This window comes from Coregonus clupeaformis, chromosome 5 (genome assembly GCF_020615455.1).
Source record: "Coregonus clupeaformis isolate EN_2021a chromosome 5, ASM2061545v1, whole genome shotgun sequence".
Classification (NCBI taxonomy): domain Eukaryota; kingdom Metazoa; phylum Chordata; class Actinopteri; order Salmoniformes; family Salmonidae; genus Coregonus; species Coregonus clupeaformis.
The window spans coordinates 15,889,718-15,912,199 of NC_059196.1; the positions used below are offsets into that span (position 1 = coordinate 15,889,718).

General features: G+C 44.7%; 1 protein-coding gene across 13 annotated transcripts in view; it reads left to right on the plus strand.

Annotated features, from left to right (window-relative positions):
* The window catches only part of LOC121563328 (rap1 GTPase-activating protein 2), a 97,582-nt gene extending 80,673 nt beyond the window's left edge, over positions 1-16,909 (plus strand). For all 13 annotated transcript variants that reach the window (XM_041875288.2, XM_041875284.2, XM_041875292.2 and 10 more), the window contains 19 exons: positions 510-542; positions 958-1,176; positions 1,632-1,735; positions 3,552-3,630; positions 4,055-4,108; positions 6,052-6,135; positions 6,292-6,392; positions 6,901-7,030; positions 7,256-7,411; positions 7,792-7,863; positions 9,123-9,209; positions 9,406-9,546; positions 11,438-11,584; positions 11,920-12,032; positions 14,066-14,164; positions 14,396-14,516; positions 15,376-15,484; positions 15,854-15,924; positions 16,361-16,909. In XM_041875288.2, the coding sequence (XP_041731222.1) occupies positions 510-542; positions 958-1,176; positions 1,632-1,735; positions 3,552-3,630; positions 4,055-4,108; positions 6,052-6,135; positions 6,292-6,392; positions 6,901-7,030; positions 7,256-7,411; positions 7,792-7,863; positions 9,123-9,209; positions 9,406-9,546; positions 11,438-11,584; positions 11,920-12,032; positions 14,066-14,164; positions 14,396-14,516; positions 15,376-15,484; positions 15,854-15,924; positions 16,361-16,369 (1,929 nt within the window). In that variant the 3' untranslated portion in view covers positions 16,370-16,909. The remainder of the gene's footprint in view (positions 1-509; positions 543-957; positions 1,177-1,631; positions 1,736-3,551; positions 3,631-4,054; positions 4,109-6,051; positions 6,136-6,291; positions 6,393-6,900; positions 7,031-7,255; positions 7,412-7,791; positions 7,864-9,122; positions 9,210-9,405; positions 9,547-11,437; positions 11,585-11,919; positions 12,033-14,065; positions 14,165-14,395; positions 14,517-15,375; positions 15,485-15,853; positions 15,925-16,360) is intronic.
* The last annotated feature ends 5,573 nt before the right edge of the window (positions 16,910-22,482 follow it).

Consider the following 22,482-nt stretch of genomic DNA (forward strand, 5'->3'; position numbering starts at 1 on the left):
TATGAACCCAGGGGCTCACAGAGTCAGTACTGAGACTATCTCGTATCCCTGACAGTGTCAGAAGGTGGAGACTCCTCCATCAATGTTTACCTGTTTGATGACTGTGCTGTTTCATTGTGTTGCATCACTCATTGGACCATCAGTTGCTTCTGTAGAATAAGTTACTGTATATATGTTCACCCTGTGTTTCTGTGTTCAAGCTTGCTATAGTGACTGACTGCCCCAGTTGACCTCATTGTAATGTAGTTCAAGGCCCTGTTTGAATACTTTACAAACGCACCCTGCCTTTCTCCCTTCCTTGAAGCAATCACTGATCTTACACAAATTGATAGGTGTAAGTAATAGTTCTATTACATCTCTTCCACCTACCCAGCCTTGTCAGATCAGGGATTTATTTAAGGAAGGGAGGAAGGAAAGAGGCATTCTCTTAAGTATTTGAACAGGGCTCTAGTCATTCCAGCCTGTAATGTTAATGATCTGTGTGTGTCTCTCCTCTCTCTGTCTGACAGGATGACTACATACCATACCCGCGGATAGAGGACGTGAGTCAGCGCTCTGATGCAATCATATCAGCTAGATCAAAACACTATGCACACACAAGCATGAACAACACAAACCCACATAAGCACGTGTACAGTATGCACACACACACACACACACGTACATGCACAAACACACACACACACACACACACACACACACACACACACACACACACACACACACACACACACACGTACATGCACAAACACACACACACACACACACGCACACACACACAGTAATGCAGTAATGCAAATACTGGTGGTCAATGTAAAACAAGGCTCAATGAACATTTACAAACACATTTATAATAATGATCAAAACCCCAAGATCTTATTTATTTATATGGCCCTATTCTTGTGGGTGATGGTATTTTGGTACATAAACCCCTTGTCCCTTGGTTGTCTGGCTTAGATTCTGGAGAAGGGTAGCCCATACCCGCAGGTGATCCTGCCCCAATTTGGGGGTTACTGGATTGAGGATGCCGAGGCGCCTGCAGGCACCCCCACCTCCTCGGAGAGCAGTTTCTGTGAGGAGGATGACGGAGGGGGCATGAGCCCTGGGGGAGGCTTCGGCTTCAGGCTGGAGTGCAACAGCACGGCCAGGGCCTACCGCAAACACTTCCTGGGCAGGGTGAGTCAAGGCCTATTTGGCTAGTAGTAATAATGTGGGTGTGTGAGTGGGGGAGGAAGGGGACGTCTGCGCCTGCATGTGTGTTTTGTGTGTGTCTGTGTTTGTTTATGTGTGTATGTGCGTGTGTGTTCTCTGTAAGGGTGTGTTTCCCTCTTTTAGTCTTTCTCCATTTGGGGATTTTTCCTATTTCAGACTTAATTCTGCTCTGGGGTTATGACTAAGCATAAGGTTTTACAGTGAAATATTGACTGTAAAACCTTATTTGAATGTGTGTAACTTCTTTAAACTGTCTCATTATACTGTGTATTGATTCACTGTCTGTCTGACCCTCCCTCCCTCCCTCCCTCCCGCCATCACTTTATCTCCCTCTCTCTCTCTCTCTCTCTCTCTCTCTCTCTCTCTCTCTCTCTCTCTCTCTCTCTCTCTCTCTCTCTCTCTCTCTCTCTCTTCTTCAGGAGCATATGAACTACTACTGCACAGGCAGCAGTCTGGGGAACCTCATTATGTCACTGAAGCACGAGGAGGCAGAGGGCCAGGAGTTCCTCCGCATCATTCTCAGGTAACTACAGTAGAGCCAGGAGTTCCTCCTTCATGCTCAGGTAGCTACAGTCATATAATTACCTACAGTAGAGCCAGGAGTTCCTCCTTCATGCTCAGGTAGCTACAGTCATATAATTACATACAGTAGGGGCCAGGAGTTCCTCCTTCATGCTCAGGTAGCTACAGTCATATAATTACATACAGTAGGGCCAGGAGTTCCTCCTTCATGCTCAGGTAGCTACAGTCATATAATTACATACAGTAGGGCCAGGAGTTCCTCCTTCATGCTCAGGTAGCTACAGTCATATAATTACATACAGTAGGGGCCAGGAGTTCCTCCTTCATGCTCAGGTAGCTACAGTCATATAATTACATACAGTAGGGCCAGGAGTTCCTCCTTCATGCTCAGGTAGCTACAGTCATATAATTACATACAGTAGGGGCCAGGAGTTCCTCCTTCATGCTCAGGTAGCTACAGTCATTTAATTACATTCAGTAGGGGCCAGGAGTTCCTCCTTCATGCTCAGGTAGCTACAGTCATATAATTACATACAGTAGGGCCAGGAGTTCCTCCTTCATGCTCAGGTAGCTACAGTCATTTAATTACATTCAGTAGGGGCCAGGAGTTCCTCCTTCATGCTCAGGTAGCTACAGTCATATAATTACATACAGTAGGGCCAGGTGTTCCTCCTTCATGCTCAGGTAGCTACAGTCATATAATTACATACAGTAGGGCCAGGAGTTCCTCCTTCATGCTCAGGTAGCTACAGTCATATAATTACATACAGTAGGGCCAGGAGTTCCAGTAGGGATGTAGGATCTGAACTAGCTCTGATCTGCCCTGGCCTGGACCCATATATACAGCCACAGCAGTCCAGTGGGCCTATGTTGGGTCTGGAGCCATGGCCTGGACCCATATATACAGCCACAGCAGTCCAGTGGGCCTATGTTGGGTCTGGAGCCATGGCCTGGACCCATATATACAGCCACAGCAGTCCAGTGGGCCTATGTTGGGTCTGGAGCCATGGCCTGGACCCATATATACAGCCACAGCAGTCCAGTGGGCCTATGTTGGGTCTGGAGCCATGGCCTGGACCCATATATACAGCCACAGCAGTCCAGTGGGCCTATGTTGGGTCTGGCCATGGCCTGGACCCATATATACAGCCACAGCAGTCCAGTGGGCCTATGTTGGGTCTGGAGCCATGGCCTGGACCCATATATACAGCCACAGCAGTCCAGTGGGCCTATGTTGGGTCTGGAGCCATGGCCTGGACCCATATATACCGCCACAGCAGTCCAGTGGGCCTATGTTGGGTCTGGAGCCATGGCCTGGACCCATATATACAGCCACAGCAGTCCAGTGGGCCTATGTTGGGTCTGGAGCCATGGCCTGGACCCATATATACAGCCACAGCAGTCCAGTGGGCCTATGTTGGGTCTGGAGCCATGGCCTGGACCCATATATACAGCCACAGCAGTCCAGTGGGCCTATGTTGGGTCTGGAGCCATGGCCTGGACCCATATATACAGCCACAGCAGTCCAGTGGGCCTATGTTGGGTCTGGAGCCATGGCCTGGACCCATATATACAGCCACAGCAGTCCAGTGGGCCTATGTTGGGTCTGGAGCCATGGCCTGGACCCATATTTATATTTACACTAATCCTACCTTGTGAACGTGGATTTACACCCTCAAATATAATTTATTTTACACTTATCATGTAACCGGTAGCTAGAACTTTCACTGTAGAAATAGGAAGTATGTATGTGCCATGTGCTGCCTACCTTTTTAAGATGCGGTTATTGACACTGGTTTTGTGCAATCATCACCCAGGTCGAGGACAAAGACACACCATGATAGGATCTCTCTGGCAGGCCTCAACCAGCTTCCCAGTGTACCCCAGATAGCCAAGGTAAAGAGGGCTGACCTAAGCACCACCAAGTACCACATGTTCACTCAATGCAACATGTACTCAATGTAAAGTGGCGATCTGGGTTTCAAACATCAACAATGTGGGCAGACCGCCACTGTTTTGGAAAACAGCTGAGGGATGGGGCTGTGTTGAAACTATACAGTGTTTGTTTACATTTACATTGTTTACAAACAATTAAGTAAAACAAACGTTTGGGTTCTGATGGGGTAAGACAGTTGAACTAAGCTCATGATTCATTTATACATTATATTCTAAAATAATAAGTTGCTATATATAATTCATTTAACAGTCTGAAAAGGGATGTACCAATCCCAGATTGCCCCTTTAATCTAAAATCGATTTGTTTCGGTCAATGTGGTTTCAAATGGATCCGTGTCTGTCTGTCTGTCTGTCTGTGTTTCAGCTTCTCTGTGACGATGTGACTGGCCTGAAGTTCAACCCGGTCCTGTACCCCAGAGTGAGTCTGCTCCACAGTTTCCTTTCAGCCAGGCGCTTCCACCTGTACTACAGTAGCCATAGAACCAGGGTCATATTCATTAGGTCATGCCATAGAAATATAAATCATTTTCTAGCATTTTCAAAATGTTTTGCAATGGAACACAAGTGTTTCTTATTGGACAAGTCCAGGTAGTCGCTCCCTTTTACAGTCCCTTTTCTTCCGTTTGCTGCCTAATGAACTTAATCCAACTTCCACCTGGTCCACTATACAGCCTGGTCCACCCTGTTCTCTCTTACTGATATGGTGTAGGCAGTGCTAAAGATAGATCTGATCCAGGACCTGTTCATCACTTCAGAGGTCATTTGGATGATGGAGCTGCTTGTTGTGCCTCTGCTCCGGGTCCTATAGAACTCATCTGTTATTATGACAGTCTGCTCAGACTGCTCCCCCTCCCCTCTGCTCCCATCCCCCACTGGTTGCAGCTGACTGCCTTTCAGAATGGCTACAATCAACCCACAGTGGCCCTGGGTCGTATTCATTAGGGCATGCAACGGAAAACATTTTGTAGCTGAAAACTGAAAAAATGACCTCCCCAGACGTGATAGACACTACATGACCAAAAGTATGTGGTTACCTGCTTGTCGAACATCTCATTCCAAAATCATGGGCATTAATATGGAGTTGATCCCCCCCTTTGCTGCTATTACAACCTCCAAATTACTGGGAATGCTGCTATAACAACCTCCACATTACTGGGAAGGCTTTCCACTAGATGTTGGAACATTGCTGTGGGGACTTGCTTCCATTCAGCCACAAGAGCATTAGTGAGGTTGGGCACTGATGTGGGACGATTAGGCCTGGCTCGCAGTCAGCGTTCCAATTCATCCCAAAGGTGTTCGATTGGGTTGAGGTCAGGGCTCTGTGCAGGCCAGTCAAGTTCTTCCACACCGATCTCGACAAACCCTTTTTGTATGGACCCCGCTTTGTGCACGGCGGCATTGTCATGCTGATACAGGAAAGGCCTTCACCAAACTGTTGCCACAAAGTTGGAAGCACAGAATCGTCTAGAATGTAATTGTATGCTGTAACGTTAAGATTTCCCTTCACTGGAACTAAGGGGCCTAGCCCTAACCATGAAACACAGCCCCAGACCGTTATTCCTCCTCCACCAAACATTACAGTTGGCACTATGCATTCGGGCAGGTAGTGTTCTCCTGGCATCCGCCAAACTCAGATTTGTCCGTCGGACTACCAAATGGTGAAGCGTGATTCATCACTCCAGAGAACACGTTTCCACTGCTCCAGAGTCCAATAGCAGCAAGCTTTACACTACTCCAGCCGACGCTTGCCATTGCTCATGGTGATCTTAGGCTTGTGTGCGGCTGCTTGGCCATGGAAACCCATTTCATGAAGCTCCCGACGAACAGTTCTTGTGCTGACATTGCTTCCAGAGGAAGTTTGGAACTCGGTAGTGAGTGTTGCAACTGAGGACAGACGATTTCTACACGCTACGCGCTTCAGCACTCGGCGGTCCCGTTCTGTGAGCTTGTGTGGCCTACCACTTCGCAGCTGAGCTGTTGTTGCTCCTAGATGTTTCCACTTCACAATAACACCACTTACAGTTGACTGGGGCAGCTCTAGCAGGGCAGAAATTTGACGGACTGACTTGTTGGAAAGGTGGCATCATATGACGGTGACACGTTGAAAATCACTGAGCTCTTCAGTAAGGCCATTCTACTGCCAATGTTTGTCTATGGAGATTGCATGGCGGTGTGCTCGATTTTATACACCTGTCAGCAATGGGTGTGGCTGAAATAGCTGAATCCACTAATTTGAAGGGGTGTCCACATACTTTTGTATATATAGTGTAAATATCTGCCCGAGTTATGGAGGGACTTTATCACATAACTGGATATTATATGTACATACACATCCTTATAATTGTTTTGTTTTGGTTTCAGGGCTCTCAGTTGATAGTAGGTTATGACGAACATGAAGTGAACAACACATTTAAGTTTGGTGTCATCTACCAGAAGTTTGGTCAGGTGAGTGTGATATGCAGGTTTTTATTGCCAAATGGTGTTTCAGTTTATTCCTTATCTGTAAGCTGCATTGTGTATGGAACCCCATACATTAACATCTCTCCCTTTTAATCTTCTCCCCTCATCCCTCTCTCCTCTCCTCTCATTGCTCCATCCTAGACGTCAGAGGAGGAGTTGTTTGGGAACAACGAGGAGACGCCAGCCTTCCGAGAGTTCCTCAGTGTTCTGGGAGACAACATAGAGCTGAACGACTTTAAGGGGTGAGAGACATAGATACAACTCTACTACGACTCTACTACTGAGAGGGAGAGAGAGAGAGAGAGAGAGAGAGACATAGATACAACTCTGCTATGACTCTACTACTGAGAGGGAGAGAGAGAAAGAGAGAGACATAGATACAACTCTGCTATGACTCTACTACTGAGAGGGAGGGAGGGAGAGAGAGAGAGAGAGAGAGAGAGAGAGAGAGAGAGAGAGAGAGAGAGAGAGAGAGAGAGAGAGAGAGAGAGAGAGAGAGAGAGAGAGAGAGAGAGAGAGAGAGAGAGAGAGAGAACTCTGCTACTACTCTATTACTGAGAGAGAGAGAGAGAGAGAGAGAGAGAGAGAGAGAAAGTTTGACACTATATATATACTGCTACCCTGCTACCATTCAGCATGAGTAGGGCCAGGAGTTTTCCCTGTCAAGTGATCAGGAAATGCTCCTGGCCCTACCCAATAATTTAACGTCATGGTAATGATAATCATGTTGTGTTGTCACTGTGCTCCTAGGTTCCGTGGTGGTCTGGATGTATCTCATGGTCAGACAGGCTCTGAGTCCATCTATACCGTCTTCAGACAGAGAGAGATGATGTTCCACGTCTCCACTAAGCTACCCTTCACTGAGGGAGACGTACAACAGGTACTGAACCCGCTACACCACACACAGCATAATAACAGTGGTTACAGTATGTGTTTTGTGTGTGTTCAGTGTGCGGGTCACTCATAAACACCCTCTGTTTCCTCATCCCTCTCACCCCACACCATTCCTGTACATTTTGTCTCTAATAATTGTGACTAATTAGACTGTATAACATACAGTCACAGTCCTAAGGTGTTTACAGAACACTATGCTCTTGTCCCTCAGCTCCAGAGGAAGAGGCACATAGGAAATGACATCGTGGCGGCGGTCTTCCAGGAAGACGCCACGCCCTTTGTGCCTGACATGATCGCCTCCAACTTCCTCCATGCGTATGTGCTGGTGCAGGTGGAGAACCCTGGTACTGAACACACCACATACAAGGTCAGTACTATAGCCTACTATGAACCTAACAGGCTCACTGTGATATTTGCAAAGCGGAGTGGGCCTTTAAGGCATGGATATTATGTAACCGGTGTGAAATGGCTAGCTAGTTAGCGGTGAGCGCTAGTAGCGTTTCTATCGGTGACGTCACTCGCTCTGAGACCTTGAAGTAGTTGTTTGCCTTGCTCTGCAAGGGCCGTGGCTTTTGTGGAGCGATAGGTAGCGATGCTTCAAGGGTGACTGTTGTCGATGTGTGCAAAGGGTCCCTGGTTCAAGCCCAGGTTGGTGCGAGGAGTGGGACTGAAGCAATACTGTTAGAATTACCTAAGCCAGACTCTCTACACAGTAAATGTATGACGTGAATTGCTTTGTGTCGGCAGGTGTCTGTTACAGCGAGGGAGGATGTACCTCTGTTTGGCCCACCTCTCCCCAATCCAGCGGTCTTCAAGAAGGTAAGTAAGAGAAAGAGAATTACAGAAAAAGATACAGAGAGAGAAAGAGAGAGATTGAAGGAGAGTGAAAGTTTCCCACTGTTATTTACAGTGAAAGTTTTGATGAGAAACCTGACATAATTTACAGTTTATTCAGCAGAAAGTATTCATATTGCTTTACTTATTCCACATTTTGTTGTGTTACAGCATGAATTCAAAATGGATACAATTATATTTACACACAATACCCCATGACAAAGTGAAAACATATTGTTGCAGTATTACTTTAGTGTCTTGTTGCAAACAGGATGCATGTTCTGGAGTATTTTTGTTCTGTACAGGCTTCCTTCTTTTCACGCTATCATTTAGGTTAGTATTTTGGAGTAACTACATTTACATTTACATTTTAGTCATTTAGCAGACGCTCTTATCCAGAGCGACTTACAGTTAGTGAGTGCATACATTTTTCATACTGGCCCCCCGTGGGAATCGAACCCACAACCCTGGCGTTGCAATCGCCATGCTCTACCAACACTACAATGTTGTTGATCCATCCTCAGTTTTCTCCTATCACAGCCATTAAACTCTGCAACTGTTTTAAAGTCACCATTGACCTCATGGTGAAATCCTTGAGCGGTTTCCTTCCTCTCCGGCAACTGAGTTGGGAAGGACGCCTATATCTTTGCAGTGACTGGGTGTATTGATACACCATCCAAAGTGTAATTAATAACTTCACCATCATCAAAGGGATATTCAATAGGTGCCCTTCTGGAAAACCTCTCTGGTCTTTGTGGATGAATCTGTGTTTGAAATGCACTGCTCGACTGAGGGACTTTACAGTTAATTGTATGTGTGGGGTACAGAGATGAGGTAGTCATTCAAAAATCATGTTAAACACTATTATTGTACACAGAGTGAGTCCATGCAACTTATGATGTGACTTTTTAAGCAAATATTTACTCCTGAACTTATTTAGGCTTGCCATAACAAAGGGTTGAATAAAACAATTCTAAAAACAGAATTCCACTTTGACGTTATGGGGTATTTTGTGTATAGGCCAGTGAAACAAAATATAAATTTAATCCATTTTAAATTCAGACTGTAACACAACAAAATTAGGAAAAAGTCAAGGGGTGTGAATACTTTCTGAAGGCACTGTTTAATTCCTTTTCGTCCCGTCGACTCCAGACGACCAGATGATGATGAGTATGGTGCTGATGAAAGTCACCTCTCCCACTCCATCCACATCTTCCCCCCCTCCCCTTCTCCTGTCTCCCCAGGGTCCTGAGTTCCGTGACTTCCTGCTGACAAAGCTGATCAATGCGGAGAACGCCTGCTACAAGTCTGACAAGTTTGCCAAGCTAGAGGTGAGAGGGGCAGATGACTCAAGACACCCTGGATGTGTTGCTCAATCTCTTTCATCTATCTCAATCACCTCTACTACTGCTTCTTCAATGATACATGGTGGTGTTGTTTTTTTGCTTGTGTCTGTTTGCATCTGTGTGGGTCTGTGTGTCTCTATGCATATGTGTGTGAATGTGTCTGTGGGTGCTTGTGTTCCAGGGGCGGACGCGAGCTGCGTTGCTGGATAACCTTCACGATGAGCTTCACAGACAGACCCAGGCTACACTGGGGCTAGGCCAGGCTGGCGAGGAGGACAAGCTGGAGAACGGGGGCCATGGGGGACTACTGGAGTCCTTCAAGGTGACTCTTTAACACCGTTTCTTTACCTCATCATCTGACGACATGTCTCTTTCACCTATCTAGTTGTCTGCTGCTGTTCTCTCTCGCTCTCTCGCTCTCTCTGTCTCTCTCTCCCACTCTCTGTCTCTCTCTCTCGCTCACTCGCACACACACAGACACCCTCTCTCTTTCTCTCCCTCTCTTTCTCTTTCTGTCTCTCTCTGTCTCTCTCTCTGTCTCTCTCTCTGTCTCTCTCTTTCCCTCCCTCCTGCCACGCTGCTGTTGATTGAGATTAAGGGATGCTAATCATCGTACCACCTTACCCGTCTTTCTCCATCTCTCTTTCCCTCACTCCCTCTCTCCCTCTCTCCCTCCCCCATCCTCCCTGTCTGACCATATGGTGTCTCTCTGTCTGTTCACAGGCAGTTTGGAGGTATGTGTTGCATGCCACTCATTCAACCACTGGGGGTGCTGTGCTCATCGCTACAGCAGCAGTCACAGTTTATTACCTGTCGTCGCAGATACTGTATTATACTGATTGAGAATCAGAACAAAGCATATTGAAAGCATCTCCAAACATTGAAACACTCAATAAACACTGTTCCTGTGGTTTTGTTTGTTGTGTTTTATGCCCTCGAGACTAACGTTGAAACACACCGTCCCTGTCTCCCTTAGTCTAACCTACTAGTGATGACACGTTATCATAAGGCTTCTTATGATTTCCTTTACGATATAAGTGAACTAAAATAGTACCCTAGTACACAGTACCTCATTATCAGTAATATTCAGTGTTGGGGAAGCTACTTTGAAAATATAGTTTACCAAGCTAACAATTACTTCACATTGGAAGAGGTTAAGCTACACTAAAGCTACCCTTAAGAACAATATAGTTTACTTAACTAAAGTTACTTTGAAAAAGTAGTTCACTACATCCAAACTACTTTGTGATACATTATCATAGCTAAATCTGAAATGTCATAGACTACATATTGCAAAAACAGATCATTCTGGAGTCAGATGTTAACAGAATGTGTAATTTAGCCTATTAAACATGTTTCAACTGAAGATTAGGCAGGTCTGATGCCGAAAAATGACCTTTTTGTCTACTTTACCCATATTTTATTTTTGCAAAAGAAGTAGTGTGTAGTTCCACTATGTAAAACACTACTGAAAACACTACCTAGATTAGAATTTAGTTCAACTACCACCTAGCTACTACAAAATGTAGTTGAATTACTAGTTGTAGTTCACTATTCCCCAACACTGGTAATATTACAGTCATATCTCTCACTAACCATGCACCGCACTGCACTCCTTATTTCTCTATGTAGAAGAAGTGCTCTCTCTGCTGACAGTATATTGTAATAGCAGGTTTGATCTTTCCTATGAACATAAATCTGATTTGATCAATATCAGATACATTCATCTTACCCAACCACATTATCAATAGAATAAAATAAAATAATCTATAATACAAACCTAATCTGGCGTCATTTGGTCATATGCTCAATGTTTACGTAGTCTGTCCACAGGAGTTTATTACACACCACACTCAAAGAGCTTTGGAAATTGATGAGTACACAGATAGAGTATAGTTGCAGGATGTGGACCGGTTTGAATCCCGGGCCAGGCGCTGGAAAAAATGGGGTGAATTGATCTGGCAACTGGAGGGCTGCTGGGTTCACATCCTAAAGATATTCCCCTACAGTTGGGCCCTTAAGCAAGGCCCCTTTACCCCACAACATGCTCTCCATCCAGGGGTGCTGTGCTTGTCTCAACTGTGTGCTGAGACAATGACTGTACTCATTTCCCTTCTCTTCCTCTGTCCTCTTTTCTCTTTTCTCTCTAACTCCACACCGCTCCCTTTTAACCTGCTCCCTCCTCTGTCCCCGTCTCTGTCCCTGTCCCCTAGCGTGCGATGCGCGTCCGGAGTCACTCCATGGAGACCATGGTGGGGTCCCACCGTCACCGGAGTCCAGGGGTGGGAGGGGGGGTCCCGGCCAGCTTGAGTGGAGGGGGGCTGCCACAGAGCACCGAGTGCACAAAGAGTACCTTCACGGTGAGCAGGGTGGAGGGGTAGGAGTGCTTGAGGTCATAAAGTAATATTTACACATAAATAAAACTGGACATACATATAGTCTTGGTACATTGCACGTTTTGCAAAAATTTGCTCAAATGAGTCTTATGATATCAACATGTACTTTTGCAAACAGTCACATCCATGTAATATAATCATAATATCAGTGTGCTGATGTAATTTCAACTGTTTTATATGTGAAGGGTAGTGGTCCATCACGATGTAGACAAAATCTGCCTTAATTGAGCTCAATCAGCCTCCTAATGCTGTATATTGCCTGCTTCTTAATGGTATTGACTGTGTGTCTCCCTCTCCAGCCACCAGTGCTGTCAGCCAAGTCTCCTCTAAAGAGTCCAGTGAAGCGTCGTTCAGGTCTCTTCCCCCGCCTCCACTCAAGCACAGAGAGCCCCTCGGACAGACACACACGCAGGTCAGCAGGCTTTCCATAGCCTGGTCCCAGATCTGTTTGTGCTGTTTTGTTAATGACCATATGAGTTGGCAAGACATCACAAACAGATCTGGGACCAGGCTGTGCATTACATTTTACATTTGAGTCATTTAGCAGACGCTCTTATCCAGAGTTACAATGTTTTTTTGTTTTTGTTTTTTTTTCATACTGGCCCCCCGTGGGAATTCAGGTCATAATACTGAAGCTTGTGTTACAGTGCATTGTAAAGTATTCAGACCCCTTGACTTTTCCACATTTTGTTACGTTACAGCCTTATTCTAAAATGTATTACATTGCTTTTTCCCCTCATCAATCTACACACAATATCCCATAATGACAAAGCAAAAACAGTTTAAAAACTGAAATATCACATTTACATAAGTATTCAGACCCTTTACTCAGTACTTTGTTAAAGCACTTTTGGCAGCAATTACAGCCTCGAGTCTTCTTTGGTATGACGCTATAAGCTTGGCACACCAGTACTTGGGGAGTTTCTCCCATTCTTCTCTGCAGATCCTCTCAAGCTCTGTCAAGTTGGATGGGGAGAGTCACTGCACAGATATTTTCAGGTCTCTCCAGAGATGTTAGATCGGGTTCAAGTCCGGGCTCTGGCTGGGCCACTCAAGGACATTCAGAGACTTGTCCCGAAAGCCACTCCTGCATTGTCTTGGCTGTGTGCTTAGGGTCGTTGTCCTGTTGGAAGGTGAACCTTCACCCCAGTCTGAGGTCCTGACCGCTCTGGAGCAGGTTTTCATCAAGGATCTCTATGTACTTTGCTCCGTTCATCTTTCCCTCAATCCTGACTAGTCTCCCAGTCCCTGCCGCTGAAAAACAACCCCACAGCATGATGCTGCCACCACCATGCTTCACCGTAGGGATGGTGCCAGGTTTCCTTCAGACGTGACGCTTGGCATTCAGGCCAAAGAGTTCAATCTTGGTTTCATCAGACCTAGAATCTTGTTTCTCATGGTCTGAGAGTCCTTTAGGTGCCTTTTGGCGAACTCTAAGCGGGCTTTCATGTGCCTTTTACTGAGCAGTGGCTTCCGTCTGGCCACTCTACCATTAAGTCCTGATTGGTGGAGTGCTGCAGAAATGGTTGTCCTTCTGGAAGGTTCTCCCATCTCCACAGAGGAATTCTGGAGCTCTGTCAGAGTGACCATCGGGTTCTTGGTCACCTCCCAGACCAAGGTTCTTCTCCCCCGATTGCTCAGTTTGGCCGGGCGGCCAGCTCTAGGAAGAGTCTTGGTGGTTCCAAACTTCTGCCATTTAAAAATGATGGTGGCCACTGTGTTCTTGGGGACCTTCAATGCTGCAGAAATGTGTTGGTACCCTTCCCCAGATCTCTGCCTCGACACAATCCTGTCTCTGAGCTCTACGGACAATTCCTTCGACCTCATGGCTTGGTTTTTGCTCTGACATGCACTGTTAACTGTGGGACCTTATATAGACAGGTGTGTGCCTTTCCAAATCATGTCCAATCAATTGAATTTACCACAGGTGGACTCCAATCAAGTTGTAGAAACATCTCAAGGATGATCAATGGAAAGAGGATGCATCTGAGCTCAATTTCGAGTCTCATAGCAAAGGGTCTGAATACTTATGTAAATAAGGGATGTAGCTCAGTTGGTAGAGCATGGCGTTTACAACGCCAGGGTTGTGGGTTCGATTCCCACGGGGGGCCAGTATGAATAAAATAAAAATAATGTATGCACTCACTAACTGTAAGTCGCTCTGGATAAGAGCGTCTGCTAAATGACTAAAATGTAAATGTAATGTAAAATGTATTTCTGTTTTTATTTTGAATAAATTTGCAAAAATCTAATCTGTTTTTGCTTTGTCATTATGGGGTATTGTGTGTAGATTGATGAAGAAATTGTTTTATTTACACAATTTTAGAATAAAGCTGTAACGTAACAAAATATGGAATAAGTCAAGGGGTCTGAATACTTTCCGAATGCACTGTATGTCATTGTGTATTTGTTCTATCTGCTAACTTGGTCTGTTTGTTGTTGCAGTGACCAAAAGACCCCAGACATCTGCCCTCTTGGCCAGGAAGGGAGGTCAGAGACGTTGTCTAACCCCAGTTCACCAGAGATCTGCCCCAACAAGGAGAGGTGAGATGAACTACAACCAAAATACTGAACATGAACACACAATGTGTGCATGAGGTGTGCATATGCTAAATGTAAACCTCCCCTCCCCATACCCTCCCCTCCCCTCCCCTCCCCTCGTCTCTCCTCCCCTCCCCTCTCCTTTCCTCTCGTCTCTTCTCCTACCATCCCCTCTCCTCGTCTCTCCTCTCATCTCCTTTCCTCTAATGCTGTTCCTCTACCTCCTGTCACCAGGCCGTTCCTCAAGCTGAAGGACTGCAGCAGCAGCAGACACAACATCTCCCGCTCCTCCTCCAGCACCAGCAGCTTCAGCAGTACCACCGGGGAAGGAGAGGCCCTGGAGGAGCTTGACACTGTGAGGGCCTGCGGCCACTGGGGGCTGGGGAGGGGGAGGCCCTGGAGGCATTGTGCTGGGGAGCGTATGGAGGATGGACAGGGGTTGGGGATAGGGAGTAGGGAGGCACGGGGACAATGAGTCAGTGGGCTGGGAGACAGGGTGACAGGTGGCTGTAGAGCAGAGGGGTAGGGGAGTGGGGTGTGTTGAGGTGGGCTTGGGTGGGCTATAGCATTTCGATCAGGACTGGCAGGGTGCTTCTGGCACATAATTGGGCAGATCATAGGCCTGTGGTGCTCAGAAGTTGTGGGATCCAAAATGATTAACTGTATAAGGACCATGTTTGTTTTATCATTAACTGCATGAAGGCATCAACAAATTACACAGTTGGAATGATTTGAGATGATTTGGCAGTACTGAGAGAAGAAATAGAGATGGTGCAATATCATGACAGCTGGTGATTAAGTCAATTATGGTTTCTGTCACTCTCTTTCGATCATATTGTGTTGGATGTCAATTACGCACGCTTGGCAAAGGATGAGAATGTCATATAATGATTGTATCATACACACATTACACACACACACAGATCAGTGTTTACACACAAAAAAACAGTTGTTTACAGCTCAGTTAACCTAAGGCTGGAATTTGTGTGCCCCTCTGGAGCAGTTTGGGGGATAAGTTCCTTGCTCAAGCGCACAACGGCAGCACAGTGCTGAAAACCGACCATCTGTAATAAATCCAGCTGAAGTCTCTTAGCTGTAGTCTGTAGTGTGTGTGACAGTAGAATGATACAGATGGATGTCTACCCTAGCCCTGACAGCTCTTCCTCATCTTCATCTTCTCCCTCCTCTTCATCCTCTTCCTCTTCCTCTCCCAGGGAATCCACCCGTCCATAGCCTCCTCGTCCGTGTTCAGCCCCTACCCTTCCCTCAGCGTGGAGAGCCAAGGCTCGGCCACCCCCCTCATCATGTGTCGCAGTCCCACAGGTAAACATCCAACACTACACCTAGGTGTGACTGACTGGGATCCAAACCCGGGTCTCCTGCACACCACAAGACCATGTTAGCCCTCTGGGCTAAAGTCTAGGCATTCTGCAAGTCATCAGGGTTACTCAACACACAAGCATGGTTTTGAACCATCTCTGTTATATAGGTCTCTATACCCTCTGTATTCATCTCTTACACTGTAGATTACAATGGTGGGTTTGTTTACATTCTTTACTTGAACTATCCGGAAGCACACATGGTACTTTATTGTTTGCGAGTATGTTGTCTCATCCTCAATGTGTGATTGACACTCAATCATAGAGTATATATTTCTCTGATAATGGAGGCTTTATCTTATTCTCCCCCCAGATGTGAAGAGTAAGATGTCTCCCAGGTCAAACTTGAAGTTCCGCTTTGACAAGATGAGCCACTCCACAACTGTAAGTGATGTCTTACTGTGCTGTTCTGAACTGTACTGTACCGTACCGAACTATACTGTACCGTACCGAACTATACTGTACTGTACTCTACCGTGCTGCATGTGTGATAAACACACTGCTCAGTGAATGCAGTCTTGAAGTGACCCACTGTTCTCCTCCAGAGTCATTAAGATATGATAGGTGGATACAGGATTAGGGACAGTAGCTTGTTCCTGTATCACAGTCCCTTCACTACACTGTCTGCTCTGCATCCCTCATCTCTTATCTATAGCACACTATCTAGCTAGAGATCCTGCATTAACCTATCAGCTTGATCTCTCATTAGAATATAAATGATGATGATGATGATGATGATGATGATGATGATGATGATGATGATGATGATGATGATGATGGTATTGTTGTAATTGGACATTTCTGTTATTTTCTATTGCAGTCCGAGTAGAAATCTGGATTTTCCAAAAAAGGAACAACACTGGCTGTTGGAGCAAAAAACATTCACAACATCAACAACGCATCACAATGGAATCACAAAATGTACTTAACTTCATGACTAAAGGGAATTAAGTGGACTAGCTAGTGCATAAGCGCACACACGTAGACAGATACTGAGCTGGAAAAGAGGGAGAATCCTGTGAGTCTGAACTAAGAAGTGGTGAAAAAAAGGTTCCTCTCAGTCTCTCTCTCTCTCTCTCTCTCTCTCTCTCTCTCTCTCTCTCTCTCTCTCTCTCTCTCTCTCTCTCTCTCTCTGTCTCTCTCTCTCTCTCTCTCTCGACATATCTGGTACAGAAATAGCTCACAATGATAGGTGCCATGTGTTGCTGACATCACACCACATCTTTATTGGCCGCTGGTCTGATTAAAATACTCATCTGTAACATTAACCTGATACAACAACTAGACAAGGCAAGGTTTAAAGGTCCAATGCAGGCATTTTTATCTCAATATCATATCATTTCTGGGTAACAATTAAGTACCTTACTGTGATTGTTTTCAATTAAAATTGTCAAAAAGAAACAAAAATAGCTTCTTAGCAAAGGGCAATTTCTCAAGCAAGAATTTTGCTAGGACTGTCTGGGAGTGGGGAGGGGAAAACTGAAAATTAGCTATTATTGGCAGAGAGGTTTGGAACTCTCTTTCTTATTGGTCTATTAACCAATTTACTGCATGGTGATGTCACCATGGAAGGCCAAAACTCCATCCCACCAGAACAGGCTGAAATTTCAGGCGGTCTTTTCAAACAGCTCTTACACTAAAAGGGCATTATCATCCTTTTCACTATTTCACATAATTATTCCAACCTCATAGTGTGGAAATATATATAGAACACAGGAAAATGTCATTTTTGACTGCACTGAACCTCACAACATTCATCATCATTGATTTATGAAACTGTGGTTATAGGTCACTTTTCCGCTGCACTCATCTCTCAGATTACAGCGATTGTTCATTGTGGTCCTCTTCTGTTTACGATTTCCATATCTGGGTCCAGGTTGGTGTAAGTTGTGTTACTGTCCTTCAGAAAGGGATGTTGTTGTTAACCAGGGGGACTGTCTCACTTGCCTTTGCCCCAGTATGTCTGTCTGGTGACAGTTCCTCTGTTGCCTAACTAGGAGTTCTTGCTGCAATAGTTTAGCTGCTTTTTGAGTCACCTGTTGTAATGCTGGTCGTCTTTCCCCCTGGCCTCACATACAGTACGTATCTGCTGCACAGTCAACGCAGGTCAATAGAATGGATCAATCCACAATAGAGATAGATACAGTATTTAGATACTGCATAGATACTAGGGTTGGGGTCAATTCCATTTATTTATTTTTAATCTCATAGGAATACATTGAGGAGAATTAGTTTACTTCCTGAATTGACATGGAATTGATAGAGACAGTATTTATCTCTATGGCTCAACCTCATCAAACAGTATTGAAGATTGTCTTAAGCTGTAGAAGGAAGGGACTTGATCCTTACAAACCAAGTGCTCTATTTGTGGAGATTGGCTCACATGAAAAGAAAAATGCCATTGCGCTCTGTCACAAGCTTAATTTAGCCAAAGTCGCGCCTTACAATCTATCTTAAACCCTTTCACCTTCCATGTGCTTCTCACTATGTGAGAGGTTGAGCAGAGAGTTTGGATTTGGTTTATTTGTTCTATGTTTAGCTGTGGGTGTCTGATGAATCCAAACCTGGTTTCAAATACTATTTGAAATCTTTCAAATACCGGTGCTTTGAGCGTCTGCTCTAGCCTGCCTGGTTTGCCGTTTTGGAACTATTGTATTGGCCCATTAAGCCAGGCAAGTTAATCAAGCACAGATAATGTATTTGAAATGGTTTAATATAGTATTTGAACTCAGATCTGCTTTTCACAACCCAGATCTGCTTTTCACATGTCCTTATACAGTGGGGAGAACAAGTATTTGATACACTGCCGATTTTGCAGGTTTTCCTACTTACAAAGCATGTAGAGGTCTGTAATTTTTATCATAGGTACACTTCAACTGTGAGAGACGGAATCTAAAACAAAAATCCAGAAAATCACATTGTATGATTTTTAAGTAATTAATTTGCATTTTATTGCATGACATAAGTATTTGATACATCAGAAAAGCAGAACTTAATATTTGGTACAGAAACCTTTGTTTGCAATTACAGAGATCATACGTTTCCTGTAGATCTTGACCAGGTTTGCACACACTGCAGCAGGGATTTTGGCCCACTCCTCCATACAGACCTTCTCCAGATCCTTCAGGTTTCGGGGCTGTCGCTGGGCAATACGGACTTTCAGCTCCCTCCATAGATTTTCTATTGGGTTCAGGTCTGGAGACTGGCTAGGCCACTTCAGGACCTTGAGATGCTTCTTACGGAGCCACTCCTTAGTTGCCCTGGCTGTGTGTTTCGGGTCGTGGTCATGCTGGAAGACCCAGCCACGACCCATCTTCAATGCTCTTACTGAGGGAAGGAGGTTGTTGGCCAAGATCTCGCGATACATGGCCCCATCCATCCTCCCCTCAATACGGTGCAGTCATCCTGTCCCCTTTGCAGAAAAGCATCCCCAAAGAATGATGTTTCCACCTCCATGCTTCACGGTTGGGATGGTGTTCTTGGGGTTGTACTCATCCTTCTTCTTCCTCCAAACACGGCGAGTGGAGTTTAGACCAAAAAGCTCTATTTCTGTCTCATCAGACCACATGACCTTCTCCCATTCCTCCTCTGGATCATCCAGATGGTCATTGGCAAACTTCAGACGGGCCTGGACATGCGCTGGCTTGAGCAGGGGGACCTTGCGTGCGCTGCAGGATTTTAATCCATGACGGCGTAGTGTGTTACTAATGGTTTTCTTTGAGACTGTGGTCCCAGCTCTCTTCAGGTCATTGACCAGTTCCTGCCGTGTAGTTCTGGGCTGATCCCTCACCTTCCTCATGATGCCCCACGAGGTGAGATCTTGCATGGAGCCCCAGACCGAGGGTGATTGACCATCATCTTGAACTTCTTCCATTTTCTAATAATTGCGCCAACAGTTGTTGCCTTCTCACCAAGCTGCTTGCCTATTGTCCTGTAGCCCATCCCAGCCTTGTGCAGGTCTACAATTTTATCCCTGATGTCCTTACACAGCTCTCTGGTCTTGGCCATTGTGGAGAGGTTGGAGTCTGTTTGATTGAGTGTGTGGACAGGTGTCTTTTATACAGGTAACGAGTTCAAACAGGTGCAGTTAATACAGGTAATGAGTGGAGAACAGGAGGGCTTCTTAAAGAAAAACTAACATGTCTGTGAGAGCCGGAATTCTTACTGGTTGGTAGGTGATCAAATACTTATGTCATGCAATAAAATGCAAATTAATTACTTAAAAATCATACAATGTGATTTTCTGGATTTTTGTTTTAGATTCCGTCTCTCACAGTTGAAGTGTACCTATGATAAAAATGACAGTCCTCTACATGCTTTGTAAGTAGGAAAACCTGCAAAATCGGCAGTGTATCAAATACTTGTTCTCCCCACTATATGAACATCCAGTTGTATTTCACCCAATTAATCAATGTTAATTGAAAACATTTATGCTTATAAAGGGTGCATAGCTAAGAAACACACAGGCTGCTCCATGGAAATCCTTTTTAGTAGTTAAAGTCATTTTTCTCTCACTAACATTTCTCCAAAAATAAATAATTGGCCAGATAATATTTTAAAGGGAACTGTGATTGAATGCTTTGTGATTTTGATGGTTAATTTTTCAGTCTTAAGTAGAAGCAAACAGCAAAAACAGTTGATTTTACAAACAAAACAATGTTAGCGCATTGTAGTTCCAAAATATATTATAATACAACTTTACCTTGATGTAAGCTAATGATTATAAACTAATCATGTGTGAATGTGTTTACCCAGGAACGCATCGAAATGGCAAGGTCTCCATTGATGTGACCAAATCAGTCAACTATATTTGAGTTTGGGAGAATATCCATGAGGTTAATTCCTATCGCTGGAATCTTTGTGACTGGAGTTCTGTTATGTGGTACACAAAAACTCAGAAAGTTGAGCAGGGCAGAAAGTTATATAGGAACTCGTTTTTTAGTTTATAGAGGGCATCCACAAGTGCCCCTCAGCCTACTCTGTTAATAAGGCCATCATTTATTGATTTTATCTTTTGCTATTGATGTTGTGTAAAAATGTAATTGCAGATTAAATTAATGAAAGAGGTCAAATTAAAGGAAATGTTAATTTAAAAAGCCTACACATGTATATGTATATTTCGTTATGTAATGTGCCATTAAGAATTTATTATAAAATAAAATGTTGTATTTTGTGTCAATTTGTGTTGTGTTGCTTAATTCAGTGACCTCACAGGAAGGAACCGAGACATACAGTGCATTCGGAAAGTATTCAGACCCCTTGACTTTTTCCACATTTTGTTACGTTACAGCCTTATTCTAAAATTGATTAAATAAATAAAAATCCTCATCAATCTACACACAATACCCCATAATGACAAAGTAAAAAATAAAAAACAGAAATACCTTATTTACATAAGTATTCAGACCCTTTGCTATGAGACTCTAAATTGAGCTCAGGTGCATCCTGTTTCCATTGATCATCCTTGAGATGTTTCTACAACTTGATTGGAGTCCACCTGTGGTAAATTCAATTGATTGGACATGATTTGGAAAGGCACACACCTGTCTATATAAGGTCCCACAGTTGACAGTTCATGTCAGAGCAAAAACCAAGCCATGAGGTCGAAGGAATTGTCTGTAGAGCTCCGAGACAGGATTGTGTCGAGGCACAGATCTGGGGAGGGTACCAAAAAATGTCTGCAGCATTGAAGGTCCCCAAGAACACACTGGCCTACATCATTCTTAAATGGAAGAAGTTTGGAACCACCAAGACTCTTCCTAAAGCTGGCCGCCCAGCCAAACTGAGCAGTCGGGGGAGAAGGGCCTTCGTCAGGGAGGTGACCAAGAACTCGATGGTCACTCTGATAGAGCTCCAGAATTCCTCTGTGGAGATGGGAGAACCTTCCAGAAGGACAACCATCTCTGCAGCACTCCACCAATCAGGCCTTTATGGTAGAGTGGCCAGACGGAAGCCACTCCTCAGTAAAAGGCATATGACAGCCCGCTTGAAGTTTGCCAAAAGGCACCTAAAGGACTCTCAGACCATGAGAAACAAGATTCTCTGGTCTGATGAAACCAAGATTGAACTCTTTGTCCTGAATGCGAAGCGTCACCTCTGGAGGAAACCTGGCACCATCCCTACGGTGGTGGCAGCATCATGCTGTGGGGTTGTTTTTCTGCGGCAGGGACTGGGAGACTAGTCAGGGTTGAGGGAAAGATGAACAGAGCAAAGTACAGAGAGATCCTTGATGAAAACCTGCTCCAGAGCGGTCAGCACCTCAGACTGGGGTGAAGGTTTTACTTTTATTTTATTTCACCTTTATTTAACCAGGTAAGCCAGTTGAGAACAAGTTCTCATTTACAACTGCGACCTGGCCAAGATAAAGCAAAGCAGTGCGATAAAAACACAGAGTTACATATGGGGTAAACAAAACATAAAGTCAAAAATACAACAGAAAATATATATACAGTGTGTGCGAATGTAGTAAGTTATGGAGGTAAGGCAATAAATAGGCCATAGTGCAAAATAGTTACAATTTCGTATTAACACAGGAATGATAGATGTGCAAAAGATGATGTGCAAATAGAGATTCTGGGGTGCAAATTAGCAAAATAAATAACAATATGGGGATGAGGTAGTTGGGTGGGCTAATTTCAGAATGGCTGTGTACAGGTGCAGTGATCGGTAAGATGCTCTGACAACTGACGCTTAAAGTTAGTGAGGGAGATAAGAGTCTACAGCTTCAGAGATTTTTGCAGTTCGTTCCAGTCATTGGCAGCAGAGAACTGGAAGGAATGGCGGCCAAAGGAGGTGTTGGCTTTGGGGATGACCAGTGAGATATACCTGCTGGAGCGCAGACTACAGGTGGGTGTTGCTATGGTGACCAGTGAGCTAAGATAAGACGGGGATTTGCCTAGCAGTGATTTATAGATGACCTGGAGCCAGTGGGTTTGGCGACGA